This window comes from Pygocentrus nattereri, chromosome 16 (genome assembly GCF_015220715.1).
Source record: "Pygocentrus nattereri isolate fPygNat1 chromosome 16, fPygNat1.pri, whole genome shotgun sequence".
NCBI lineage: Eukaryota > Metazoa > Chordata > Actinopteri > Characiformes > Serrasalmidae > Pygocentrus > Pygocentrus nattereri.
The window spans coordinates 19,871,349-19,894,010 of record NC_051226.1 but is presented as its reverse complement, the minus strand read 5'-3'; the positions used below and the strand labels follow the sequence as shown (position 1 = coordinate 19,894,010).

General features: G+C 38.9%; 1 protein-coding gene across 25 annotated transcripts in view; it reads right to left on the bottom strand.

Moving 5' to 3' along the window:
* Positions 1–22,662, bottom strand: part of nrxn2a (neurexin 2a) — a 402,488-nt gene that overhangs the window by 32,752 nt on the left and 347,074 nt on the right. For all 25 annotated transcript variants that reach the window (XM_037545872.1, XM_017698739.2, XM_037545881.1 and 22 more), the window contains one exon: positions 19,978–20,159. In XM_037545872.1, the coding sequence (XP_037401769.1) occupies positions 19,978–20,159 (182 nt within the window). The remainder of the gene's footprint in view (positions 1–19,977; positions 20,160–22,662) is intronic.

The following is a 22,662-nucleotide window of genomic DNA, read 5'->3' as shown; positions in this document are numbered from 1 at the left end:
AAAAATAAAGCTGGAGAAAAATTGCGCAAACAATGTAAAACTTTTCATGTTTTTGTCAATGCCATTAGGGGAAATGTTTTTGAATATGCAAGATCAAGCCAGAGAGAATTCTCTACAGCAGCAGAGTTATGTAAATAAATAGGGTGAACGTGTTAAAATAAATGAGTAGGTAACACTTTAAGATCTGCTTTTTAACCAATGCTTATCCATAAACAAGCAATTCATGTCCTAATAAATCATTTGTTATAAATGTATTGATATGATGTGCCAGATGTCTATTGTTATTAAATTTAATTTTAAATATTAAATATTACATTTTTGACCAACTGCATTTAAATACATTGCGTACGTTTTACAGGTGTCAGCAATTTCATACGATACTTTAAAAGACACTACTCACTATAAAATCAATTGGCAGTTGTTTGTGTTCTAATTAACAGGACACAAGACTATTCCGAATTTTTTTTACGAGGATTTACTAACATGGTGGCTAATAGTTAATACATTGTTAAGAAGCCGATTTTGAAAGAAAGTGTCACTGTTTCTCTGTAAATATCACAAATATCAAACTTATGAAGGAGCTCTACTCTATGCACAGAAAATCTACACATAGAATGTCCAGAAGTAAAACTGAATATATTAAGCTTTAAACTGAGTGAATGGTTCGCATCGAATGCAAAAACATTCCTGGCATTACTAGGTACATCAGGTTACATGTAAAACTTTTTCAATTGTTCAACTGGTTTCAATTGATTCATTTGAGCCAACGTTTTGAATGTTTCTGTATGAGCATCAGAATATATAATAACACAATCGGCGCTGGTAATCTAGCCATTTTTCACATATGACACTATATGATTTTGGCATTCGGTGCCCAGTGAAAACTAATAATTCTGTCTTATCACCTGAACCACGGGTAAAGCCATCTTGTGGGACACATATGAGTTTATCCTTCTGCTATGTAGTTTATTCCCTGCCACACACCTTCACCAAATACATCAGCTCGCTACGGAGCTTAAAATATTTGCTTGAACCAGATGGGACCTGACAATTTACAGGGACATAATTACTCTAATACAAGCTGGGTTCAGTTTGGGTTCAAATTTCAAGATCAGTTTTCTCCTAGACCGTATCACCTTTGGCTAATTTTGGCCTGCATTTATCCCTACTTTAATTTTTTTGCCCTACTTTTCTCTCCCTCCTTTTCCTACACATTTTTATCTCTGGTGTCCCTAGTGTTGTTGGTATTATGTAGACTAAAGATATCCAGACTATGTAGACTAAGATATTCAAACAAAAAACCTTTGGGATGCTGTTATAAGGCACTGATAGATAAACAAATTTGTTGAAGTAGAATTTAAACTTGAATTTAAACTTACATTTTGAATAGTTGCGAGTTGCGGTGGGTTGCAAATATTAAGATTTAACTGGGATTAAATCAATGTTTATCTATTTATCCTGTTGCATTAAAGCTTAAATACAGTTTCAAAATAATCAGGGTTACATTTAACCTGTCATTTTAAATGACAGTTTTCACTGCAGGGCAGAAATCTCTCTCTAAGCAAACCTACTTAAAGCACCTCAGAAAAATGGCTCGTAATTCTCACATTCACTCACTGGTGGTTAACAATTCTCCTCAAAATGGGGAGTTAGTAGCACTCAAGGAGCTTTGTGTGCACTGAAACAAAGGCAAATAAACACACCATAAAAACAGAAACGCAAACATAAAAACAGAGCAAGGACATGAAACAGAGACCAATACATTCATACAAAGACCAACAAACACTAAGGGCAAACACAGGGCTTAAATAACAAAGGGTAACGAGGGACAGGTGAACACAATCAGGGGCGGAGCAACAAAACAGGGGGCAGGACTTAAACCAAAACAAACGCACATGGACAAACCAAAACAAAAAAGCACATGGAGTGGGAGGAGCCAATCGTGACATAAAGACAGACTAAACACACTCCATGTAAAAACACAGGTTTGTTGAAATAGCTGATCTAGGATAAACAGCTTGGTAGGTAGCTCACTAACTAACAGGCTAAAAGGCTACTCTAATAATACTCATAGCAGACAATCAAAACGGATGGCTTTAATCGCAGATTATATATGAGCTATTCAGTTGTTGGAACATTGTTTTTCAATGATCTGATAATGGCTGCTAGGTAATTCTGAATGTATTCTAACTGAACAGGTGGTCTTCATCTTATTTTTAATATGACCACTGTATTTTGAGATTATTGGCAAAATTTTTGTTAAGTCAAGGAATGTGTGCTTAATTGTTAAGTTATGGTTTTATGTCCCATTAAAACAGCACTACATAATAATTATTGTTAAAACAGAAATAGAGAAAAAAAAGTTTAAAACTGAAGTAGCAAAAAACAGAAGGAGTGTTACTGAGTCACGAGAAAGGAAAACATGATAAAATGGTATGCTTGCATTTCTGTGATTCACCCTGTAAAAATCTGAAACAATAATTTGAAAGCCAGAGTGATTTCTCAGATGGAGCTTTTTTGGACCATGTTATGTTTTTATGCACTAATGTCCCACACGCAGTCTTAAAAAGACGTTCTGGCTCATTGTTTAGGTCTCAGATGCAAAATAAAAATTCTTTTAATGATGATATTGAAGATATGACAACAATAGTGGATAATTCACTTACATCCTCAGGAGACTCAATCATCACCAATATCTGACTGAGTTGTGTTTGAATACTCTTTTAACACGCTCATAAACATCAGATTCATCTGCTAATGGGGATCCAAAGCACAAGTGACATTGCAAAATATTCTTCCACTCGTTTTGTGTGATTACACATTTCCAAAACTCCAAATCTTACATAGAGCACTTTTAATGTCTCTGAAGTGTTTCTGGGACAACATGCAGCTTGTGACTGTAATGACACTGAAAGTTTGGCAAGAACAGCAATGTCACAAGCATAAATCTCTCAAGGAAATGCAGTGCCTCAGAAGACATAAATGAAAGTGGCTTCATAAGAACTCCTTGAAAAGCCTTTCGTTATCTTTCAATTTTGTCGCTATAAATGGAGTCACATGACAAACTGCCAGTTTAACAACTGCAATTTTGCGCTGAGCTAACCCCACTGGGCACTAACATGGCAAACTTATTATTAGCATTATTATAATGCTAGTTTGAAAAAAACAGAATCAAATGAACAGATTTCTATGTTACACGCTACTATGTAATGACATCACTTTATGGTTTTACATCTGTACTTGACAGTGTCACATCATTCATATTGAGTGGCAGCCCCTTTTCATTGGGTTTAAATAAAAAAAATTGCCCAATTGGAGTTCTGACATTATATTTCTGCAATTATGGTCACAACAGTTGAGTTCATAACAAGGCAGTGGCATCAGTTTTAAAAAGGTGTTTTAACAAACTGCTTAGTAGTAAAGTCTCACACATTCTTACCTTTTTAAAAGAGTGAATTCAGGAGCTAAATGGCAAACTTGTCCAATTAATATAGTATAATTGAATTCAGTCTCATTGGATATTGTGGCAGTCGAGTTTGTGTAGGGATGATCAAATCATTATATTCCACAAGCTTAATTTGCACTTTTATTTAGTTATATACTTCTATGATGTCTGCGTGTCATTAGCATTTAACATATTGTCTGTTTTCACTGGACATTCTGTCCATTAGTCACTCAAATCACTTACCATGGGGCATAGGAATGAGATGCAAAAGGAATGTAGAGATTTGTCCAGTCTCCAGATGGTGGTGATCGAGTTCAGAGTGTGTCCTCACAGAGCTTTATCAGTCTATTTTCCATTTCAAATTAAAATTTAAGCCCAATTAAAGCTAATTTCTAAATGACCTGTGTCTGCTTCACAAACCAGTGGACTGCAGACTGGCCTGCTTACTCGTGCATATGCTAGGATCCTGGTGTTGATGGAGAGTGGAGAACAGTGTGGACACAAATGAGAGTAGATAGAGGGAGGTGAAGAAGAGGGCATGGTGCCTCTATCTCTCTCTCCATCTCTCCTCCTCTCTCTCTATCTATCTCTCTCTCTCTCTCTCTCTCTCTCTCTCCCACCTCTTTTCCTATCTATTCATTGCCCCGTGGCTAACCTCAGCGCTTTTCTAAAACATCGGCCTCCCCACTGCCCACAAGGACGGTTTTCCTGTATGTATATAGTCTGAGTGTGGGTGGAAGGAGAGAGGGAGGCTGCTGGAGATTTCTTGGCCTGTTGCCAGGTGCCAAGTCACATAACCTGACAGCAGTATAGCAGCAGTAACACTCGTTTTATCAGCAACCTGCAACACCATTCGCATCTCACACAGATCAGATGCATTTGGGTGGCCCTTCACACGCATCGCATTTTTATTGCTCTCACAGTACATCTCTATGAATACCATGCATGCCCTTAAAATGCATAACAGTGCTGCAAGGGCACACAATCGAAGCACCATTAAAGCCCTATAGAGAATGATTTATAGCTTCTGCTTCCAGAAAAATGATGCATTTCAGCCACAGATACAGTATCTGCCCTTATCCTAGATACCTCCAGGAATTATACTGCACTATAAGGACAATAAGGTTAAAAATACCTTCTCAGGCATAGTAGTGAAAAATTTTGTCTTAGTGGCTGTGATTTCCGTTCTGAAAACACAGCTCATGATAAAAGGTAATACAGCACAGTATGGAGCCTGGTTGGAATGCTCAGCTGATGCTGCTTGGCAGAAAATAAACTGCATGTCTTTGGAAGGAAGATACTGCTCATTAAGCTTCTAGTACTTAATCTGATTGAAAAAGTGTGACGATCGGAAGCTCTCTGACATGAGGCAATTGCATTGTACAATCACATTCTCGCATTCAGACATTTGCTAGGAAAGTTGCTTTTCAATTCATTCTATGCCAATTATTTCTGGATGACTCCTGCTCATGGAATTCCATCCGTAGCAGAAGATGTGGGTGCGAGTGTTTGAAATGCCACCATCGTAGCACTGTTTAAATACACAAAATCGTTTCCGGGAGTATGTAGCTGATGCAAGATGGGAACATAATACTTTATTCAACAAAAAAGAAGGGTGATAAAGGGAGAGTTTTCACTTTGGCCCTGCATGACAGCGGCTGCATTTAAAACTGTTCCAAAAATGCAGAGCAGAAACCGATACCAATCCGACATCAGATTCTCATCTCTTCAGCTTCATCAAAACACAGTCAATGCTGCTGTTTTTTGGAACATGCATTTATGCCTTCCCCTTCCAGTATGGAATAGCCCCCGTTCATTAGCATGGGCCCTTTGAAAATGGCTGCCCTACTTTTTTGGGGCTGGAGCGAAAGCGAAGTAAGACAGAGGAAACTATGCTTATGTGGGAAGCTAATTTAGAATAAAGAGCAGGGGGTAAAAGCCTGAGAGGCAAATTCAACCAGCGTTTTCCCCTGTGCTGTAGCTGGGGCTATCTGATAAGATTCAGGTGGTTCAGAATATTGGCCTTGCATGGAGCTGAGAGATAGCGCTGATTAAAGGCAAATATGTCTTTCCAGTTCAGGGGCGAGGGGGGTGGGGTGGAGAGCGGGCCAGAGAGCCTGACCTTTAAGCCTGGGAGAACGGACGCCAATGCCTGCCAACCTTACCCTCCTGTTTGCCCACAAACACACAGAGCGCTAATAGGTGTCGCAGCGCGCGACCTTCACACTCAATCACAGCTCAGAGATAAGCCTGGACAGCCAAGCCATCGCTATCGTCAGGTTTTTTTTTTTTGGATTTTATTTAAATTTTCTCCCCCTCCCAGATAATATGTGATGGGTTCAAAATAGCTTGAATTAAGCCCATTCAATGCTGCAGCATTAATTTAATTTCCAAAGACAATGCAAAGAATGGTGGTGGTGTCGCACATAAAAGCAGTGCAGCTGGCTTGTCTGCCAGTACAGAAAACAAATAAATAAATACATAAATCAAGGCAGCACTGTGTGCACTCTTAAAAATAAGGGTTCTTAAATGGTTACGGGCTTAAACTTACAGTTAAGTTTACATCATATATCTTAGACTTTTATTGAAAGGTTTTTCAGGGAACCCCAATTATGGCATCACTCCAAAGTACCCCATTCTTTTTAAGAGTGAACTGGTGCTTGCTGCTACTGCTGCTGCTGCTGTTTATGAGGGCTTCCCGAAGGTGGAGCTCTAGAGCCAGATGACTCCGCAGGACTCAGCTGGCTGAGCTGCACTTGTAATGAAACACTTCTCTTTACATCACAGGCAGCTGAATATAGAAAAGGCAGCCTATGTGGAACAGAGCGGGCATTTGTATTCGCCGCATGTTCAACAATTGATTCCCGTCTTTCTTTTCTTCCTGCACTAAAGCCGCCTGCCACATTATACTCTCAGTTTCACATCACGATGCTCTGCTCATACTAATAGCCTGGGCTGTGTTCGTACAAAACGCTTGTCTCCATGCAGAGGGGGTGCTCAGAGCTACAGGTGATTGGCTGCAATTTCATTTGACATTCTCTACCCTTTGTACTGACACAGTACAACAGTTCACACTTGACTAGGAAACATCTAGTCTTCTCTCATATCCTCCTTTATTTGTTGAGTTTAATGTGTGCATCGTTTCCATTTTGAAAGAGGTTTCATGCACATCCGTGGCAGCTAGTGGTGGGTAATATGACAATACTTAGGCATGTTTAATTGGAATTAGCGCACAACTGTATGTGAAATGTGGAATAATATTATATTCAGTATAATAGCGTTTTTTATATGTGACACTATTTGCCCATTTTGTGTGTTTCATAATATTGTGATATATAGTGCGCATTGAAAAAAATTGTCATGATATGTATTTTTTTTTATATCACCCACCCTTTGCACCCACATGCCCTTTGTCTACATGCCTAAAAAAGTTCCTAAATGCTTCTTGGCATGGATATACGGTCGTAGGAAAAACCTTTAGTTATTGTAAAGCTCAAAGTTAAAATAACCTTTCATTGAGGGCTTTTTAAACTTTCAAAGGGCTCATCATTTTGTTTGTTCATTCATTTACAAAATTCATTGAATCAAAATAATATGGCCAAAAAAAAACAAACAAAAAAAACGTTTTGGCACCTTTATTGTTGAGAGTGTATGATATATTGTAGCTAATGGTTGTGTAGCCAGCAGAGACTCGAATGTTGATGGACTCGCTACTTGACTCAGACTCACTTTAAGTTAACTGACTCAATGCAGACTGTCAAGACTGAAGATTTCAGCTCAAGAAAAAAACATTAAAAAAAACAGATAAATGTTAACGAATATGGCAAATGAATAAAACCTTTTGCTTTAGTTGGGTGACTTTGCCAGTCAGTTCTGCTGTGTTCTTACACAGTAACTACTGCCACCCCATTTTCCTGCAATTCACAGGAGCTTCAGTTTTGATACAGCTTCAAATAATGAAGCTTACATTATAGAAAAAAACAACAATAGACAGAATGAAGTACTATATGTAGTATTACATTACATTTAGCAGATGCTTTTAAATGTAAATGTGTTGTTTATAGAAAAGAGGTAAAATACATTTTAGGTTATAGATCACAATTCTTTAAAACATACTGAGCAGGATTAGCAATTAGGCTAGCTAACCTGCCATACAAACTATTTTATCTATTTTGTATTTATCATACAAATAGTTTTATCTCTTTCCTTTAAACGCCCCTCAGACTGAAGGGTTTTCTGCAATGGAAGGCTTGTTATTTGAAGCCAAGAAGAACCTGACAGGTTTTTAGTAGGGGTTTACTTTTGTACAGTGCAATACCTACAGCTAATAATCAGACTAAACTAAAATTCTCTACATATCAGACTAAAGACACTCACTTCCCAGAGGCATGACTGGACTCGCACCTCTGAGAGTCAAGACTCGATCTGGAATCATATGAAGTGACTTGTGAAAATCTCTAGAAGCCAGACAGTCAATACTCTTGACAAGATAACAGAAGTGGCCTAAATCTTGAGGACTACGTCTAGACATTCCATCACATCCCTCAACCCACTGATAAGCAATAAACAACTAGACACCAACACCATTTCTGCCCAAACTCTTCTTGTGGATCTGAGCACTAGAAACTGCAACTGTTCAACATTTTTACAGCAGCATTAGGATCCCCCTTAACATAACTAATGCAAATCAAAGTGAGAGTGGGGACAAATATTGGAATTTACGGTAGAGGAGCTGGAGAACAAAGGGATGAAGGGAGCGTTATCCTCAATGCAGCAGGAGAGGCAGAGTCTCTAATTAGAATCTGAGTGGAGCCTGAAGGACTGGCCTGTGACTAATCTAGCCTGAAGGCGCTGTGCGAGTTCTGCATGCACACGGGCAAGCCGCTGCAGGGCAAAGCTTCACAGTCTGCTCACAGCACAGCAGCTGGGGATAACCAGTGTCCCAGCCACATACCACATATAGAAGTACAGTACATACATGCACATATAATAAGCATTTATATACCAGAGGGATGGGCTTTTAACAATTTCTGCTACATGAATATTGATATATATATATATATATATATATATATATATATATATATATATATATATATATATATATATATATGAAAGTATTTTAATAGTCCAATGAAAATGATGTTCAATGGATTAAAACATAAAAGATTTAACATTTGTTCATTGCGTGAACAGGAGGTGATCCATACCTACGTTTTCATTATTGTCTTTTTTTTGGACATACAAACAATGACACCTGATTGAAAATTTGAACAACGCAATTGATTTTGAATGGATTTTTGTGACATTTTCCAACTTAGGTGACTGAATTCTCATTGTAAAATTTAAAGATGTAAATAATATTGTTTTTCCCAATCTCTCAAACCTGCAAATAACAAAGTTTTAGACATTTGAAAAAAATTAAAACAAAGGAAAGTTTTGACAAGTAAATTGAAAAAGCTAAATTAAAGATTCTGCATTTTTATTTCTAGATCTATTTCTATTTTTATCTATTTCTAGATCACTATTCAAACTGAAGCAAAACTATGTAATTAGCTATGTTAAGGCCTTTGTACAAAAAGGTCACTTTTTTGTCTTATCCTATTTAAGCAAGTGTTCAAATGACTAACAGGTGGATCTGATTTACTGATCAGAGACTTGTGCGTAAACTCATAAGGTTTATACCAGGTTGAGTGCATGCTGTCTTTAAATCAAAAGGGGGACACATCAAATATTAAGCAATATGGAGATTCATATAAATATTTTAAAAACTTTTTACTCAAATTGTTATGCTGGAAATATAATTTATAACTAAAATGTTAGATAACGCTGCAAAATAGAAACATTGATTATCTACATGATGGTCATGACACTTAGATATTTATCATATTTACCATGGTCTGAAGTGGTTTGTCAGAATGACCAACTTGAAATCACTCAAAAAATGAGTCATCTTTTGTTGCTGTATTTACATACATAGCGCTGCTTAGATGTCATCATTTGTAAAAAGCATAAATAAATACTAAGATATGTAAGTAATGAATTCTAGGATGTGCTCAGATATCAGCAGCTACACCCATCTCTGACACACACACACACACACACACACACACACACACACACACACACACACATACAAACAATATTTGCCTAGCTCCTGAAAAACAAATATACCACCTGATTGGCAAAAATGAAAACTAATCCTGTTGAAAAACATTTGCTTCTCAAGGTTCCACACACGCTGGGACCTACATGCAATTTCAGAAGAGAAAACCAATCAGGTACTGTTTGGCTTTCTGCAGAGGGCGCAAATAAACGGGCCAGTACTGCGTCTATATGTGCAGCCACTTCGATACTAGAGCACCTTCATAACCCAAGTGCTGTAATACAGTTGCTCATGCTGAGACACCAAATGGACGTGGATTGAGTTTCCAATCTGCATTGTTTCCACCTCAATTTTACTTGGGCTTGAACAAGGAAGGGAGAAAGTCACCTTGTTTTTTCCCCTACCCTCCCAGCTTCCTTTATGCATACCAGTGCAGTTCTGCAGTTGTGCCTCAGGCGAAATACTTCTTCCCCAAAGGCACGCCATCTCGTATTCAGAGCGCAGTTAGCGGCAATGGCAGGTCAGCCTCTGACAGTGGTCCTTGCATATCGGACGACCATAAATCATCTACTGGCTACAGCCCAGCGGACTGGGAACTCGAGGAGCGCATCCACCTTATTTTAGTCCTGGCCGGTTTTGCTGATTCTGAGTAAGGACAGCAGAATCAGCCAGGTTGGATGAAGGGTGTGCGTGCGTGGGTGAGGAAGGAGAAGTAGACGCAGATCTTCGCAACAGCCTGTGGAATATAAGGTTAGAACGGGCCCTTTCAGTGCTTGAAGGAAACATGTCACGGTGTGCCAGCTTCTCTTTCTGTGGCTTTTACACTCAAGTGTCAGAGAAGGGAAACCTCTATCAACAGACCTAGCATAGACCACCCACTCTAATGATGACTAGCACTCATAGCACTGGGGCCTATAAAAACACATGTTACAGCATTGCACAGCACTAAGGGCAAGAAAAATTGATCCATCTGTGCTCCTCCTACAAAGTATTCTTTTATTATAAGGCTGGGCAACCTTTACAGAAATGCTAACAATTTCACGAGTACAAGCACTATATAGCCAAATATATGTGGACACCTGAGTATCACACACACACACACACACACACACACACACACACACACACACACACACACACACACATATATATATATATATATATATATATATATATATATATATGTTGGATATCTCATTCCAAAAACGATGGACATTAATATGGAGACCCCCCACTCAGCCACCCCACCCCCACTTGGGTTTACAACAGCCTCTACTCTGGGAAAGCTTTCCACAACATTTTGGAGTGTGTCTGTGAGAATTTGTGCCTATTCAGTCAAAAGAGCATCTGTAAGGTGGAAGAAGGCCTGCCTTGGAATCAACATTTCAGTTCATTCAGGGGTTCAGTGGGGATGAGGTCAGGACACTGGAGTTCTTGCACATCAAACTCATCAAGCCATGTCTTTTCAGAGATCACTTTGTCACAGAGGCACAGTCATGCTAGACTAGGAAAGGGTCTTCCCCAAACTGCTGCCACAAAACTGGAAACATATAATTGTTTAAAATGTCTTTGTAACATTAACATTACCCTTTATTGGAACTAAGGAGCCTGGCCCAAAGCCTGAAAACAGCCCTAGACCTTTATCCCTTCTCCACCAAACTTTACTGTTGGAATACTGTTGGGTGTGTTCCTGTAGGTAGTGTTCTTCTGGCATACACCAAATCCAGATTTGTGCCTGAAGCATGATTTATCACTCCAGAGAACATTTCCGCTGCTTTACACCACTCCAGCTGGCATCTGGCATTGCGCATTTTGATCTTAGGCTTCTCTGCAGCTGCTTAGCCTTGGAAAACCCATTTGATGAATCTCCCAGTGCAGAGTTCTCATGCTGATGTTACCAGAGGCAGATTAGAAGATTGATGCAACAGAGAATAGACAGTATTTACACACCAGGCGCTTTAATACTCAATGGCCCCACTCTGTAATAATAATTGACTGGCACAGATATGACTTGTGAAATATGACAGTGTCACGTTTAAACTGATAGAGCTCTTCAGTATGACCCATTCTACTGCTAGTGTTTGTCTATGGAGACTCCATGGGTATGTGCTTGATTTTATACACCTGTTAGCAATGGGTAAAACTGAAACACCTAAACTCTATAATTAAGTGGGGTGTCCAGATACTTTTGGCCATAAGTGTACTACATATTACTACATACTAAATACTACATCCCTTCTAATCTTTCACATGCATACAAAATAACTTGTATGCTACACTTACAGTACGTTGAAAGGTTTGCTTTGTCAATGCTGTAAAGCTTGGCCAATCTTGCAACAACTGCTGCAAATGAATGCATCTGCAAGTGGAGCATGGACAGTTCAACTGCAACATTTCTACTAAAATCTATTCAGCTCTCAGTTGTGATCATTACGACATGCTGAGCAGATCCAATAGCTCCAAAGCAAACATCTTGCTTCAAACAAAGGTTTGAAATGACCAAAAGAAGATCTTCTCCTAAACAGATCTTCATTTGAAGACAATTTTAGCCAAATATTCACTGCATGATGCATTTTATTATGCATTTTTATGGAACTGTGTGACAATTTCACAAGGCATACCCCAGGCACATCTCAGTATTAAAAAGAGAAAATATACAGAACTGAGTAATTGGGCATGCTTACAACTTGAGTCACCTTCACTGCCATAACCAAATATACAACAATCCAGAAAACTTGGTTTGATTACTTGCAAAAATAATTTGTGTTATGTAGTTCTATAAGAGCTGCATATCTTAAGTCTCCTTGATTAACAATGGAACAAATTTCCTTAAAAAAGAATTACATTTCCAGGCTAAACTATAAATTACCCATAGATGTAACACAGCCCATGGCACCAATGAGCAAACAACCAACTACAAAAACATGACACAAGTTTTGCGAAAATGACCTGACAAATGCAAAAGCTTCATGTGCACAGCCTGAAATGTGTTGCAGGCATGCTGAAGTGGCTATTTCAAAGGCAGTACAAACCCTGTTAGCCACATGCAAATGGATTAAATCAGTCCTCACCTCGTGCATAAGTGTAATGAGGCACACCATGACAACCCAACTTTCCCGCACCCGATATGTATCTCCACAGACGCCAAAAGCATCCCCATATAAATTCCGAGTAGCTGAAAATATCTCATGTAAAATGCATGAAGGATGAAGCCTTTCAGGAAGATGCTAATAAACAGGAAGGCAGCGCTGAGCTTCTGTTCCTCCTCCACACTGGATTCGCCACTAGAAGTTGGCGTTCTGCTGCACAATTTATCAAAGCAAATTTATGAATCAATTGTCATCTCTTCCTCTGACGAGGGAATGAGTTCTGCCTCAAAGTGCTTGACAAAAGGGAAATGAAACTCGCAGAACACTGAGCTTGCATTACTTTCCCCACACTTGAAACTTAGCGTCTTGTTCATTACCAATTATGATCAAACTTAACCCTCTTTTCAAAAGTCAGTCGCATTTCAGTGCAAAAGAAAAAAAAAGAAAAAAAAAAGAAAACAAAAAAACAAATAGACTTCATCTGAGCAAAAAAAGCTACCTGGAAGATAAAGACATTTACTTGATCCAAACTACATTTGAGTACAACTGCTGAAACTAAATTCCAAATCTGATGGTTCAATAAACCAAAATGTATGATTGATTTAATGAGTCTGCAATATCATAATAAATTAGCTCTGTTTAATGAAGTACTATTTAAAGCATATGATATGTAATAAATAAAGCATTAATGACTACTACTACTACTACTACTACTAATAATAATAATAATAATAATATAGTAACAAGTAAACAAATAAACGTTTTAAATGTTTAACTTTTATAGGTTACTAACCCACAAATTTAAAATTTGAGGACTGACTCATGTTGCATATTTAACAGATCATCCAACACTGCTTAAAATACAACCTCCTAACACTGACTTACATTACATGTAAGAACCATTTGCTCTTTCCTGTAAATTTGCCATTTTGGAAATGTTTTTGTTGTCTTCTGGACAGTGATCATATATCGCAAAGTCCTGACAGATAATGAAATATGCACAGGTTTTCTTGGTTTGTTTTTAAGGAGAAATGCGTCAGTTTCTAGCTATAGTTTAATTCCAGACCTATAATCATATTGCAGAACTGCCTTTTCCGTTTAAATTATTTATTTAGTTCATTATTTTCAAACAATGTTAGCACACAGACATACAACTGACCTATCCATGCTCTGCCAACAAATGTCAAAAATCCCATTGAACCTAAACAGAAATTAGTTGTTAAGCGCAACATTTAGTATTCAGTTTAAGTGCTCTTTATTAAACACCAGGGCAGAAAGCATCAACAACTTAGACAACAAGCAACAGGCCTTTTTAGGAGGGTGCATGCCTACCATGAAGCTCTGATCATGCCTGCTCACATGGCCATGCCTCTTGAGCTTCTCAGAGGCAGTGCAAGCCAGGAGTGTGACACTATACTTTGCAATTGAGCTGGACTATGTTTTGTAGCTAATTCAAACTATTCAGGTTTGAAAAAATAAATTTGCCACTGTGCTAATGTTAGCTTGATTACCCAACAACAACAAATTACACCCAAGGTATCCTAACTAGGAGACTTTTGACACACATACAAAATTTTAAATGTAAATGTAGGTATTTTAAAAACTGTCACAGTTTGTGGGCAAAGCATGTTTAGGATAATCACAGTAACTTAAAATTATTGTGGGTGTGCCTTTCTCAGTTTTAACTCAGATAAAATATAAAAGAAAATATGGTCAGTGGTTCATGAAACTTCGATAAATCCTATTCAGTTCTTTCCACTGAACATCCAAGCCCTTTCTGCAGAAGAGGGCAAGAACAAATCAGGCAGTGGCAAACCATAGCTATTAGAACAAGGTCTTTGGTTCAGGACATAAATGTCAAAATTAAGAGAAAAGAACACCTCTACAATAATGCTAATTTCACAGCCCCTACCCACTAGCTAGCAACACTATTTCTAACAGTCTGTGAGTGCTAAGATAACAATGATTTCTTTATTACTTGACAAAAAGACCCACACTTGATGTATTCAGGCAGTGAATTACAAATATCTAATCTAAATGTAAGTATTCTGACAAAAACCTCATCCAAATTAATGGAAATAATGCACTTGTGGGTAAAGCGTTTATAGGGTGATTATATGATTCAAAATAATTATTTATTTCTCATTCTGAGTGTCAGAAGGATAAGCAGTTTAGAAAATGTGTGTGTGTATTATTGTGGGTGGGCCCTTCTTATTTGTTGCTCAGGAAAAACAAAAAAAGAACTTATTCTGAGGTCATGTAATTTTGATAAATCCTATTCACTAATCCCTGAGATCTGTATTACACTTACTGCTCAAATACAAGTTCATATTTGATTCTAATGTTTACAAATGAAGTACATTTCTAAAACAAACAGGTTTACCTTCAATTGAAGCTCCTATTGTAATCTGTGGTCAAGATATTACAAAATCTGGTCAACTTGACATTGATGGCATGTTTGTACACATGATGTATTACTGACTCTTCCAATTTCCCTTACATTTTGAAAAGTGACTAGGGTGACTAAAAAGAAGAAAGATGCTGAGTCAGTGTGCAATGCTACTTTTAAGGTTGGAGTCCACTGTTTCAGAAACAGGTGCTCTTTTAATTATGAGCCCAGGCACCGCCTTTTGACAGATTTTCTCTGCGTTTTTAATCACGGCACATCTGTCCAGGGGATACACAACACTAAAAAGACTGATTTCCCCTGAGGAGGGCCCCCACCCCTGGCATCTGTTCCACAGCCCAAAGTGCTCCACAACCAGTCAAATGTGAGATGGATGCCCCAAGCCTGAGGCAGAATGGAGTAGTTTGGAGATGTAGCACCTCCAAGCACAGCCGCATTTCAAAGCACTGTGAACTTCTGTAGCTGCTGCATGGCCAGGGCTGCTGGCCTCGCACAGATATAAAGGAGATGATCTGGCTCACCACCTTTGATAAGGAGAATTTTCTTTGTCTTTAAAATGAGAAAAGAACTAAGACAGTCACAGGTCAATTTAGTAAAATCCACAGGATACTCACTCTCTTTCAGTCTCAATCAGGCACATTCTGCTGTGTTTTGAAAGATACCAGTCCATGAGCAATCTAATAATGATGCCAATGGATCCCTTTGTATTCTAATCTGAATGCCAATCTGCAGCAGTAGCCTCCGTCACTAGGTACGATGGAACAGTGGGGCATGATAGTGGAGGCCCAGCTTAATCTGCCTATTAATCAAACCCATGGTGGGCTTGAGCTAATTATAGTGGACAAGATTTCAGCTCCTGAATTCTGTCTCTAAGATGTGAATCAACCCCCTTCTTAGGGTGGACTTACAGAGCCAGTGAAGGTTCTAGCTTCCAGTATAGAAGCAAAGATGTCTAGACAACCTCAGCTCATTCCACTGAACATCCAAGTCCATTCTGCAGAAGAAGGCAGGAGTAACCATGACTACTAGAACTAGGAAGTTTGGGCTATGAATGTCAAAATGAAAAAAAAAATGCACATTTTCTGGCTATGCGATATTCAAATTTGACATTTTAAATGTGTAAAAGATTTTGATTTAATATGATTCCTTCACTAAAGAGAGTCACGGCTAAAGTAGCAGCCACTGTTTTCAACTTCTGTGTTCTACAATGTTTTTGCTACCACTAATCGCACAGTCAGTGGCACATCTAGGACTCCCAAAAGGCCTAAAAAACTGACATTTTTTTCTCTCAAAAAGCACTGAATCTACAAGAATAATATAGTTGACTGGTAATGGACCCCAACGCAGAGTAGCATTTTGTAATCATCATAAACAGTGTTGTGTTGATGAAGGGGAATTCCACAGATTTTAAAAACATTTTTTGCATTATTAAATGGTTAAGACAAACATTAAACAAAATTCATGCAGAGTGGTCTGATATGAAACTTAGCAAGTCAGAATTGTTCACCAAGGTGGTGACAGGAACCAGATATATGAAGAGTTTAATGCCTCTAAAAGCTACCGCATATAAAGTTACATGAAACTGTTATGAATATACTGCTGTTTTTGAGAAGGTTTTGGCCTAAAATGTATTTTTAAATCCATTCATCAGGCACAGGCACATCCATGGCATTATAAGGTAAAATAGTCCCCAAAGGAATTTTTTTTCAGATTAACCACTATTCAAGCATTATCATCATTATAAAAACTCAGAAGACACATATAGGTTCATTCATGGTTTTGTTTTTGTAGACTTTACAACACATGGTTCCTATCAACACCAATGTAAAGAAATTGGAGTCAATAAGTTTCTCTACAATGAACCATTTAAACATCAAACCACTCAAAATGACTTTGATTACATCACAGATAGTAAATTATGCATATATTTTGACTAAATGGTGGAATTTGCCTCAAACACTTATGTGGATTTCAACACTATATGACATACTGTTACCTATGAAATAGACACAAGTATATCGTTGCTGTCCAATGAAAAACATGTATCTCCATTTTTACCTTTCAGCATCATTTGAGCTCAGCAGCTGTCCTTTACATTGTGCGGGAATTTCACAATGATTGGACTAACAGAAATGGTCCAAAATTGCTTATAGTGAAATCTCTTTCTATTGATTTACATTGAAAGTAAAGAATGTGTTTGCCCTCTCTATGTCCAGTTCAGCCTTCAAAATCTTTTTCAAGCTTGCACTTCAAGATTGCACAAATCTGATTCAGTCAACTAAACATTCCTATAAACTGCATTAAGTTTATGATTTTTAATGGAGATAAATAGTAAGAAATATGCAATATGCAACAAAATATGTTTGTGTGTAAAGGTGAAAAGCAACAAGACATTTTCTGCTTGTAGGTGCTACTCTAATCTACAAGGCCAGCTGGCAGAGGTCACCAGACTGACCTTATGTCTGACCCTACAGGTGCAGAGACAAGAGGGTCAGAGGCAGGGTGATGATGAATCTTTTTGCTCTGCTATACCATTTCTTCCCCAATACTTCCTCATATTGGGATAACTCAAGGCACGCTCGAGACCCACAAGCTTCATTAATCCATCAACTGGCCCCTGACAGGTGGGGCGGTGAACCCCATGGCACCCTCATTCCACAATGCCTGTGAGATGAAGGAGGCCAGAGCCTGGGTGTAGATCGATACGCAGCCACCTCAGAATACCAAAACCACTCTGCTCCTCATTACTGGCAGTGAGCGTGGCTCGCCCTCCAACAGCAGTCCCTCATTCATCAGCCCTCGCCTTCCTGCGAGCCTCAGACACTGTGGTCAAGGAAGCTGCGCCGAGGCATCATCAGCCCCAGAGCGACGAAGAACCGAATGGATGGGAGACAGCAAGGGACATGGCTGAATGCGAGTGCTCCATAGGAGGGGGAATGCCCAAAAGTCAGCCACTTCCAGCTCCCTTGGGCTCCTTCGTTCTCCCGAAGCAGCATGTCATTCTGCACGGCTGCCGAGCTCGTGACCAATTGGATTATCTGTCCTTGGTTGTAATTTCCAATGCAGAGTAAATCCCTTCACATGAAGGACAAATACCGAGGTGAAAGCGATGCTTTCCATGAAAGCCGAGCTCCCGTCATAACCTGCTCTTTATGTTCACCATAATTTTTACAGACTTGCTTTTATTTACAGCTGAAATCTCATATATTATACAAGCCAAATCACACACACTTGATAGTGCGATAATCAATGTCTAGCGATGCCCTTGCATGATCTTGGAGAGTACGAGTTAGAACGGCACCTCAAAGAAAGAGGGTTTTTGCAGAAGAACCATCTAAACAGCCATCTGACAGAGCCCACACAAACCCAGCCTTTCAGCAGCAGAATGAGCCGTTTTTGTGCTTTATGCCTGAAACAAATGGGGAAAGGTTCTGAAAACAAGAGTCGCTCTGTGTCTGGCTGAGCAGCTGCTGTCAGACTGTTTATGCCTGGCCTGCTATGGAGGCTCATAATGTGAAAGTCCATGCCTTGCACCGAATTCATTACTCATCCCAAGAAAGCTTATTTAAATGCATCTTTTTACCTCACTTGAAATATAATTGCTAGTAAAAAGCCAAGAGGTCAACAAGTCATTTACCAGCATGATCTACTGTCATGCTGTCATGCTATCTCAGCCATATACTGTTTCATTGGCCTAAATTATAAAGTCCCACTCCGTTTTCATGTTCTTAACACTGTATGCAGATGAATGTTCTCATCATCCTGTTGTAATCTTTCCTATGAGCAGTGTTAGATTATCGGTTCATCTTATCTGAGACAACTGACAAGGCTTATTTGCACAGTTTGATCTCAGAATACAGACTTGATGTGGCCTCGTATTTTCAGAGTGCCGGAAGCATCGTCAGAAATGACTCAACTTAAGATTTTATCCAACTCAATTTGCATCAGCTTTATTTTAGAGGTCCTTAGGGTACCCTAAACCAGCAGTGGCATCTGTAGAGGCTGCACACTGAAGTCACGGCAACTAAACTGCCTGGACCATACCCCGCCAATGGTCCAAATTAGCAGAGGTTTCACCTGTAGCCCAGTCTCTCTTGTACATTTTTGGATGTCACTGGTGGTACATATCAGTGCTGGTGTGGTCGGCGCAGCAATCCTTTTTTTAAAAAGCTCTTTTACGTTAAACTCAGACCAGTTTTCCTCATCCAAATCCCTGTGCTCATGCCACTGATAATGAGTAGGGTTCAGGAGGCATTACGCAATTGAAATCATGACAACTGTTCTGTTTAAGCTTTCATTGTTAGCCACATTAGCAGTGTCTTATAATAAACTAAAGCTAATAGGGATCATTTAGTGATATGCAAGTGAGGTCACACTAACTGATCTCCAAAAGCCTTCATTCATTGTCAGTCACACAGGCATTGTCCAATAAACTAAAGCTAATAGGGATCATTTAAAAGCAATTTAACAACTGAAGTCATTATAACTGGTCCCTATAAGCTTTCCTTCAACATTTGTCACCTCAGCACTGTCTAATAATGAGCTAAAGCTAGTAGAGATTATTTAGCATTACTGAACTGAGATCAGACTCATCCCTATAAGCCTTCATTCATTGTTAGTCATATTAGCACTACCTAATAAACATAGTAAGGATAATTTACTATTATGCAATGAAAATCATCCCAACCGATCTCCATAAACTTTCAAATGCTGTCAGTCATATCAACACTGTGTAATAAACTAAAGCTATCTATTCATGTAATATCAATTTAGCAATTCAGCAGCTGAGGTTGTGGTAATATAATCTTTTATTCATTGTTAGCTGCACTAGCATTTTCTATTTCCAATTAAATAACCCTTTAATTGATGTAGAAGTTCAAGGGCAGTTCAAGGGCAGTTCAAGGGTAGTTCAAGGGCAGTTGAAACTCACTATATGTAGCTGCAGGTAGTCTCCCAGGCCCTGCGTGCTCTCCACCTGCACCAAGATGGCATCTCTCAACTGAGTGCTGAAGCCCACAGCCAGCCTGTCAGCCCTGGTGCTCGGCCGCTCGTTAGGGGCCCATGTGTAAGTGATGAGGGCTCCTCCTCTTCCAAAGATATACGTGGTCCCAGCTGCCAAAGAGTGAGAGAGATAGAGGGAGAGAGGGAGGGAGGGAGAGAGAGCGGTTAGTCTAAACATTTGGTAAAAGGTTGAGGGAGGGCGAAGTAGAGGGAATAAACATTAAAAAGGAAAGGTGTCAGGATGAAGGATAGAGCGATAAGAGAAGGGGGTGTGCAGAAGGAGAGATGGATGCTACACAGCACTCTCCTACATTTCACATTCATCCTGTGCACGGCTTCAAACGAGGAGGAGAAGAGAGGAAAAAAAAAAAAAAAAAGAAAGAGCCTCCATCTTCGACTTGCCATCTGTTCTGCCGGGCCTGTGCAGTTAGGCTCAGCCCTGATTTGGATGCTCATTTGCAAAATATTACATCGGCAGCAAACAAATCATCGCCAGCGTTGTCATTCGAGGGCACTGCATCCTCCGCCGCCTCGCAGCTTAACTGCACCCTGCCGCTCAAGAAAAGCCAAGATCATTCCTCTGCAAACTTTCTCAAACTTTATGGCCTTTTATAGGCCTTGTGGTTTTGCCTCCACAGTCAAACCACAATATTTAACCCTCCCATGGAGCATAAAATGTCAGCAGCATATCTTTAAGTGTATGATGTACATCATCGTACATCATCAAACATACATCAACGTACATTTTTTTAAACCCCTTATTACCTACGAAGACTTATTATTCAGTAACTAGAGGTACAAACTGGCTGAGCTATTCTTAGGTTATTATAGTATGTAATAAAACTTTAAGCCCACCAGTGGGCCCTGGCCATTTAGAGGTTAAAGAACCACCCTCCTTATAACTTTTTTACAATGTTAACGTGCAGGGCTAAATTCCTGCCGGCTAACAAGGTGGATATAAATAAATGTGATGTTTTGTATGACAACACAAAAACAAAGAATTCAATACAGGTTGTTCTTTCAACTTAGTGTCTACATATTGTTTCAATGTCTTATTTTGTGGAAAGAAAACCAACCCTTACATTTTTTTCTTCTTTTTGTCAGAACGCAGAATGCAAAATGCAGATTTAAAGCTGTTAATGCAGAATGTAAACTGAGCATAAACACAATTTATTATGTAGCTAAGTATGCAATTAATTATGTGATTACATTTAAATAGTGCATAATAATAGTGGCACTAGCACTCTAGACGTCTAAGGGTTAATCGTGTTTGGATCCTGTTACAGATGCACAATGATGTAGAGATGAAGCTCTGTTTCAGAGCCAGACCCAAGCTGTGTCAGCAGGGGAGGAAAGCTCCACAGAGCAGGAAGGATGCCCGCCACACCCGGAACTGCTCAACCTCAGACACATGCTGCCCCAGACGAATGAATTGGGCATCACTGGAGCTGGTGCTGCCAAGGTAAAACAAAGATTCCATGAGCTGCCTCACCACACAAGCCAAATAAGGGGCATCAATGAATGGGACGAGCGAAGTGCAGCTATATTTAGCAAACAATGCATGGGAACCCCATGGGTGCTGGGAGAGCACTGTGACAGACACCTCTGCTACAACTGTTGAGGCTTTAAAACAAAAAAGAACCATTTTCTATTCTGCTGACATCCTTCATAGGTGGTTGCTCATGTGCAGCCTATTCATGTGCTTAAAATGGACTCTAACATGGAAACAAATTTTCTCTGTTTTTTTTTTTTATAAAAGAGTTTGATGTACTATGAAAGCATTGTTTCAAAATGTACTCTGTATGGAAACTATGGATACTAAGCTGCAACTCACAGCTTATTCTGAATTCTTAATAGCTGTGATGCCACAACTATGAACACATACATGAACAGCGAACGCAGCCTAAGATAGTTTAGCATTGACATTCATGTTGAAGTGATAAGGAATGCTGTTACTGCAGAAAGTTTGAGCAGATTTCTTAGACAGATAGAAAACCTATTGAATATTGTGCAGTTTCTTGCCTTGCTGTTAGAAGTGAAATGTACATAGTAAACAAAGTCTGTACATAAACAGTAAAAAGCCTGCCAGTCTGGTTTTCATAAAGAGTATAGAGTACATTTTGAAACAATGTTTTCATACATTTCATTTCTGTAAATTAACAACAGCAGTGTTAAAATACAGTACATGCATGTGCACGGGATTTACATGCATTTAAATGTTCTTTTTCTAAAATCAGGTATTGACCATTATATTTTATAGTGCTTTGACAGTGAATTTGTTTTTACAATAATATGATATATAATTGTCCACCTTATCCCTTCCTTTTCTAACATTTAAAACAAGTGGATGAGGTTCACTTTTGTTCAGTGGTTCTCAGGATTTCTGTCCAATCTTGATAGTTCTATACATTTCAGCCTAGAAGTTTTTAATTTGAGGCACAATATTTTTGTGCAATGATGCAGCTGATCAGAACACGTTATTTGCCTATTAGCCTTAGCAGCACAGAAACAAAAACAATCTGTTTAATTTTGAGGGATAAAGAGAAAATGAGCACTTAAAAAAATGAAGAATGTTTGTGGTGCATAAAACCATAAATTGTGAAGTATCTGTGAA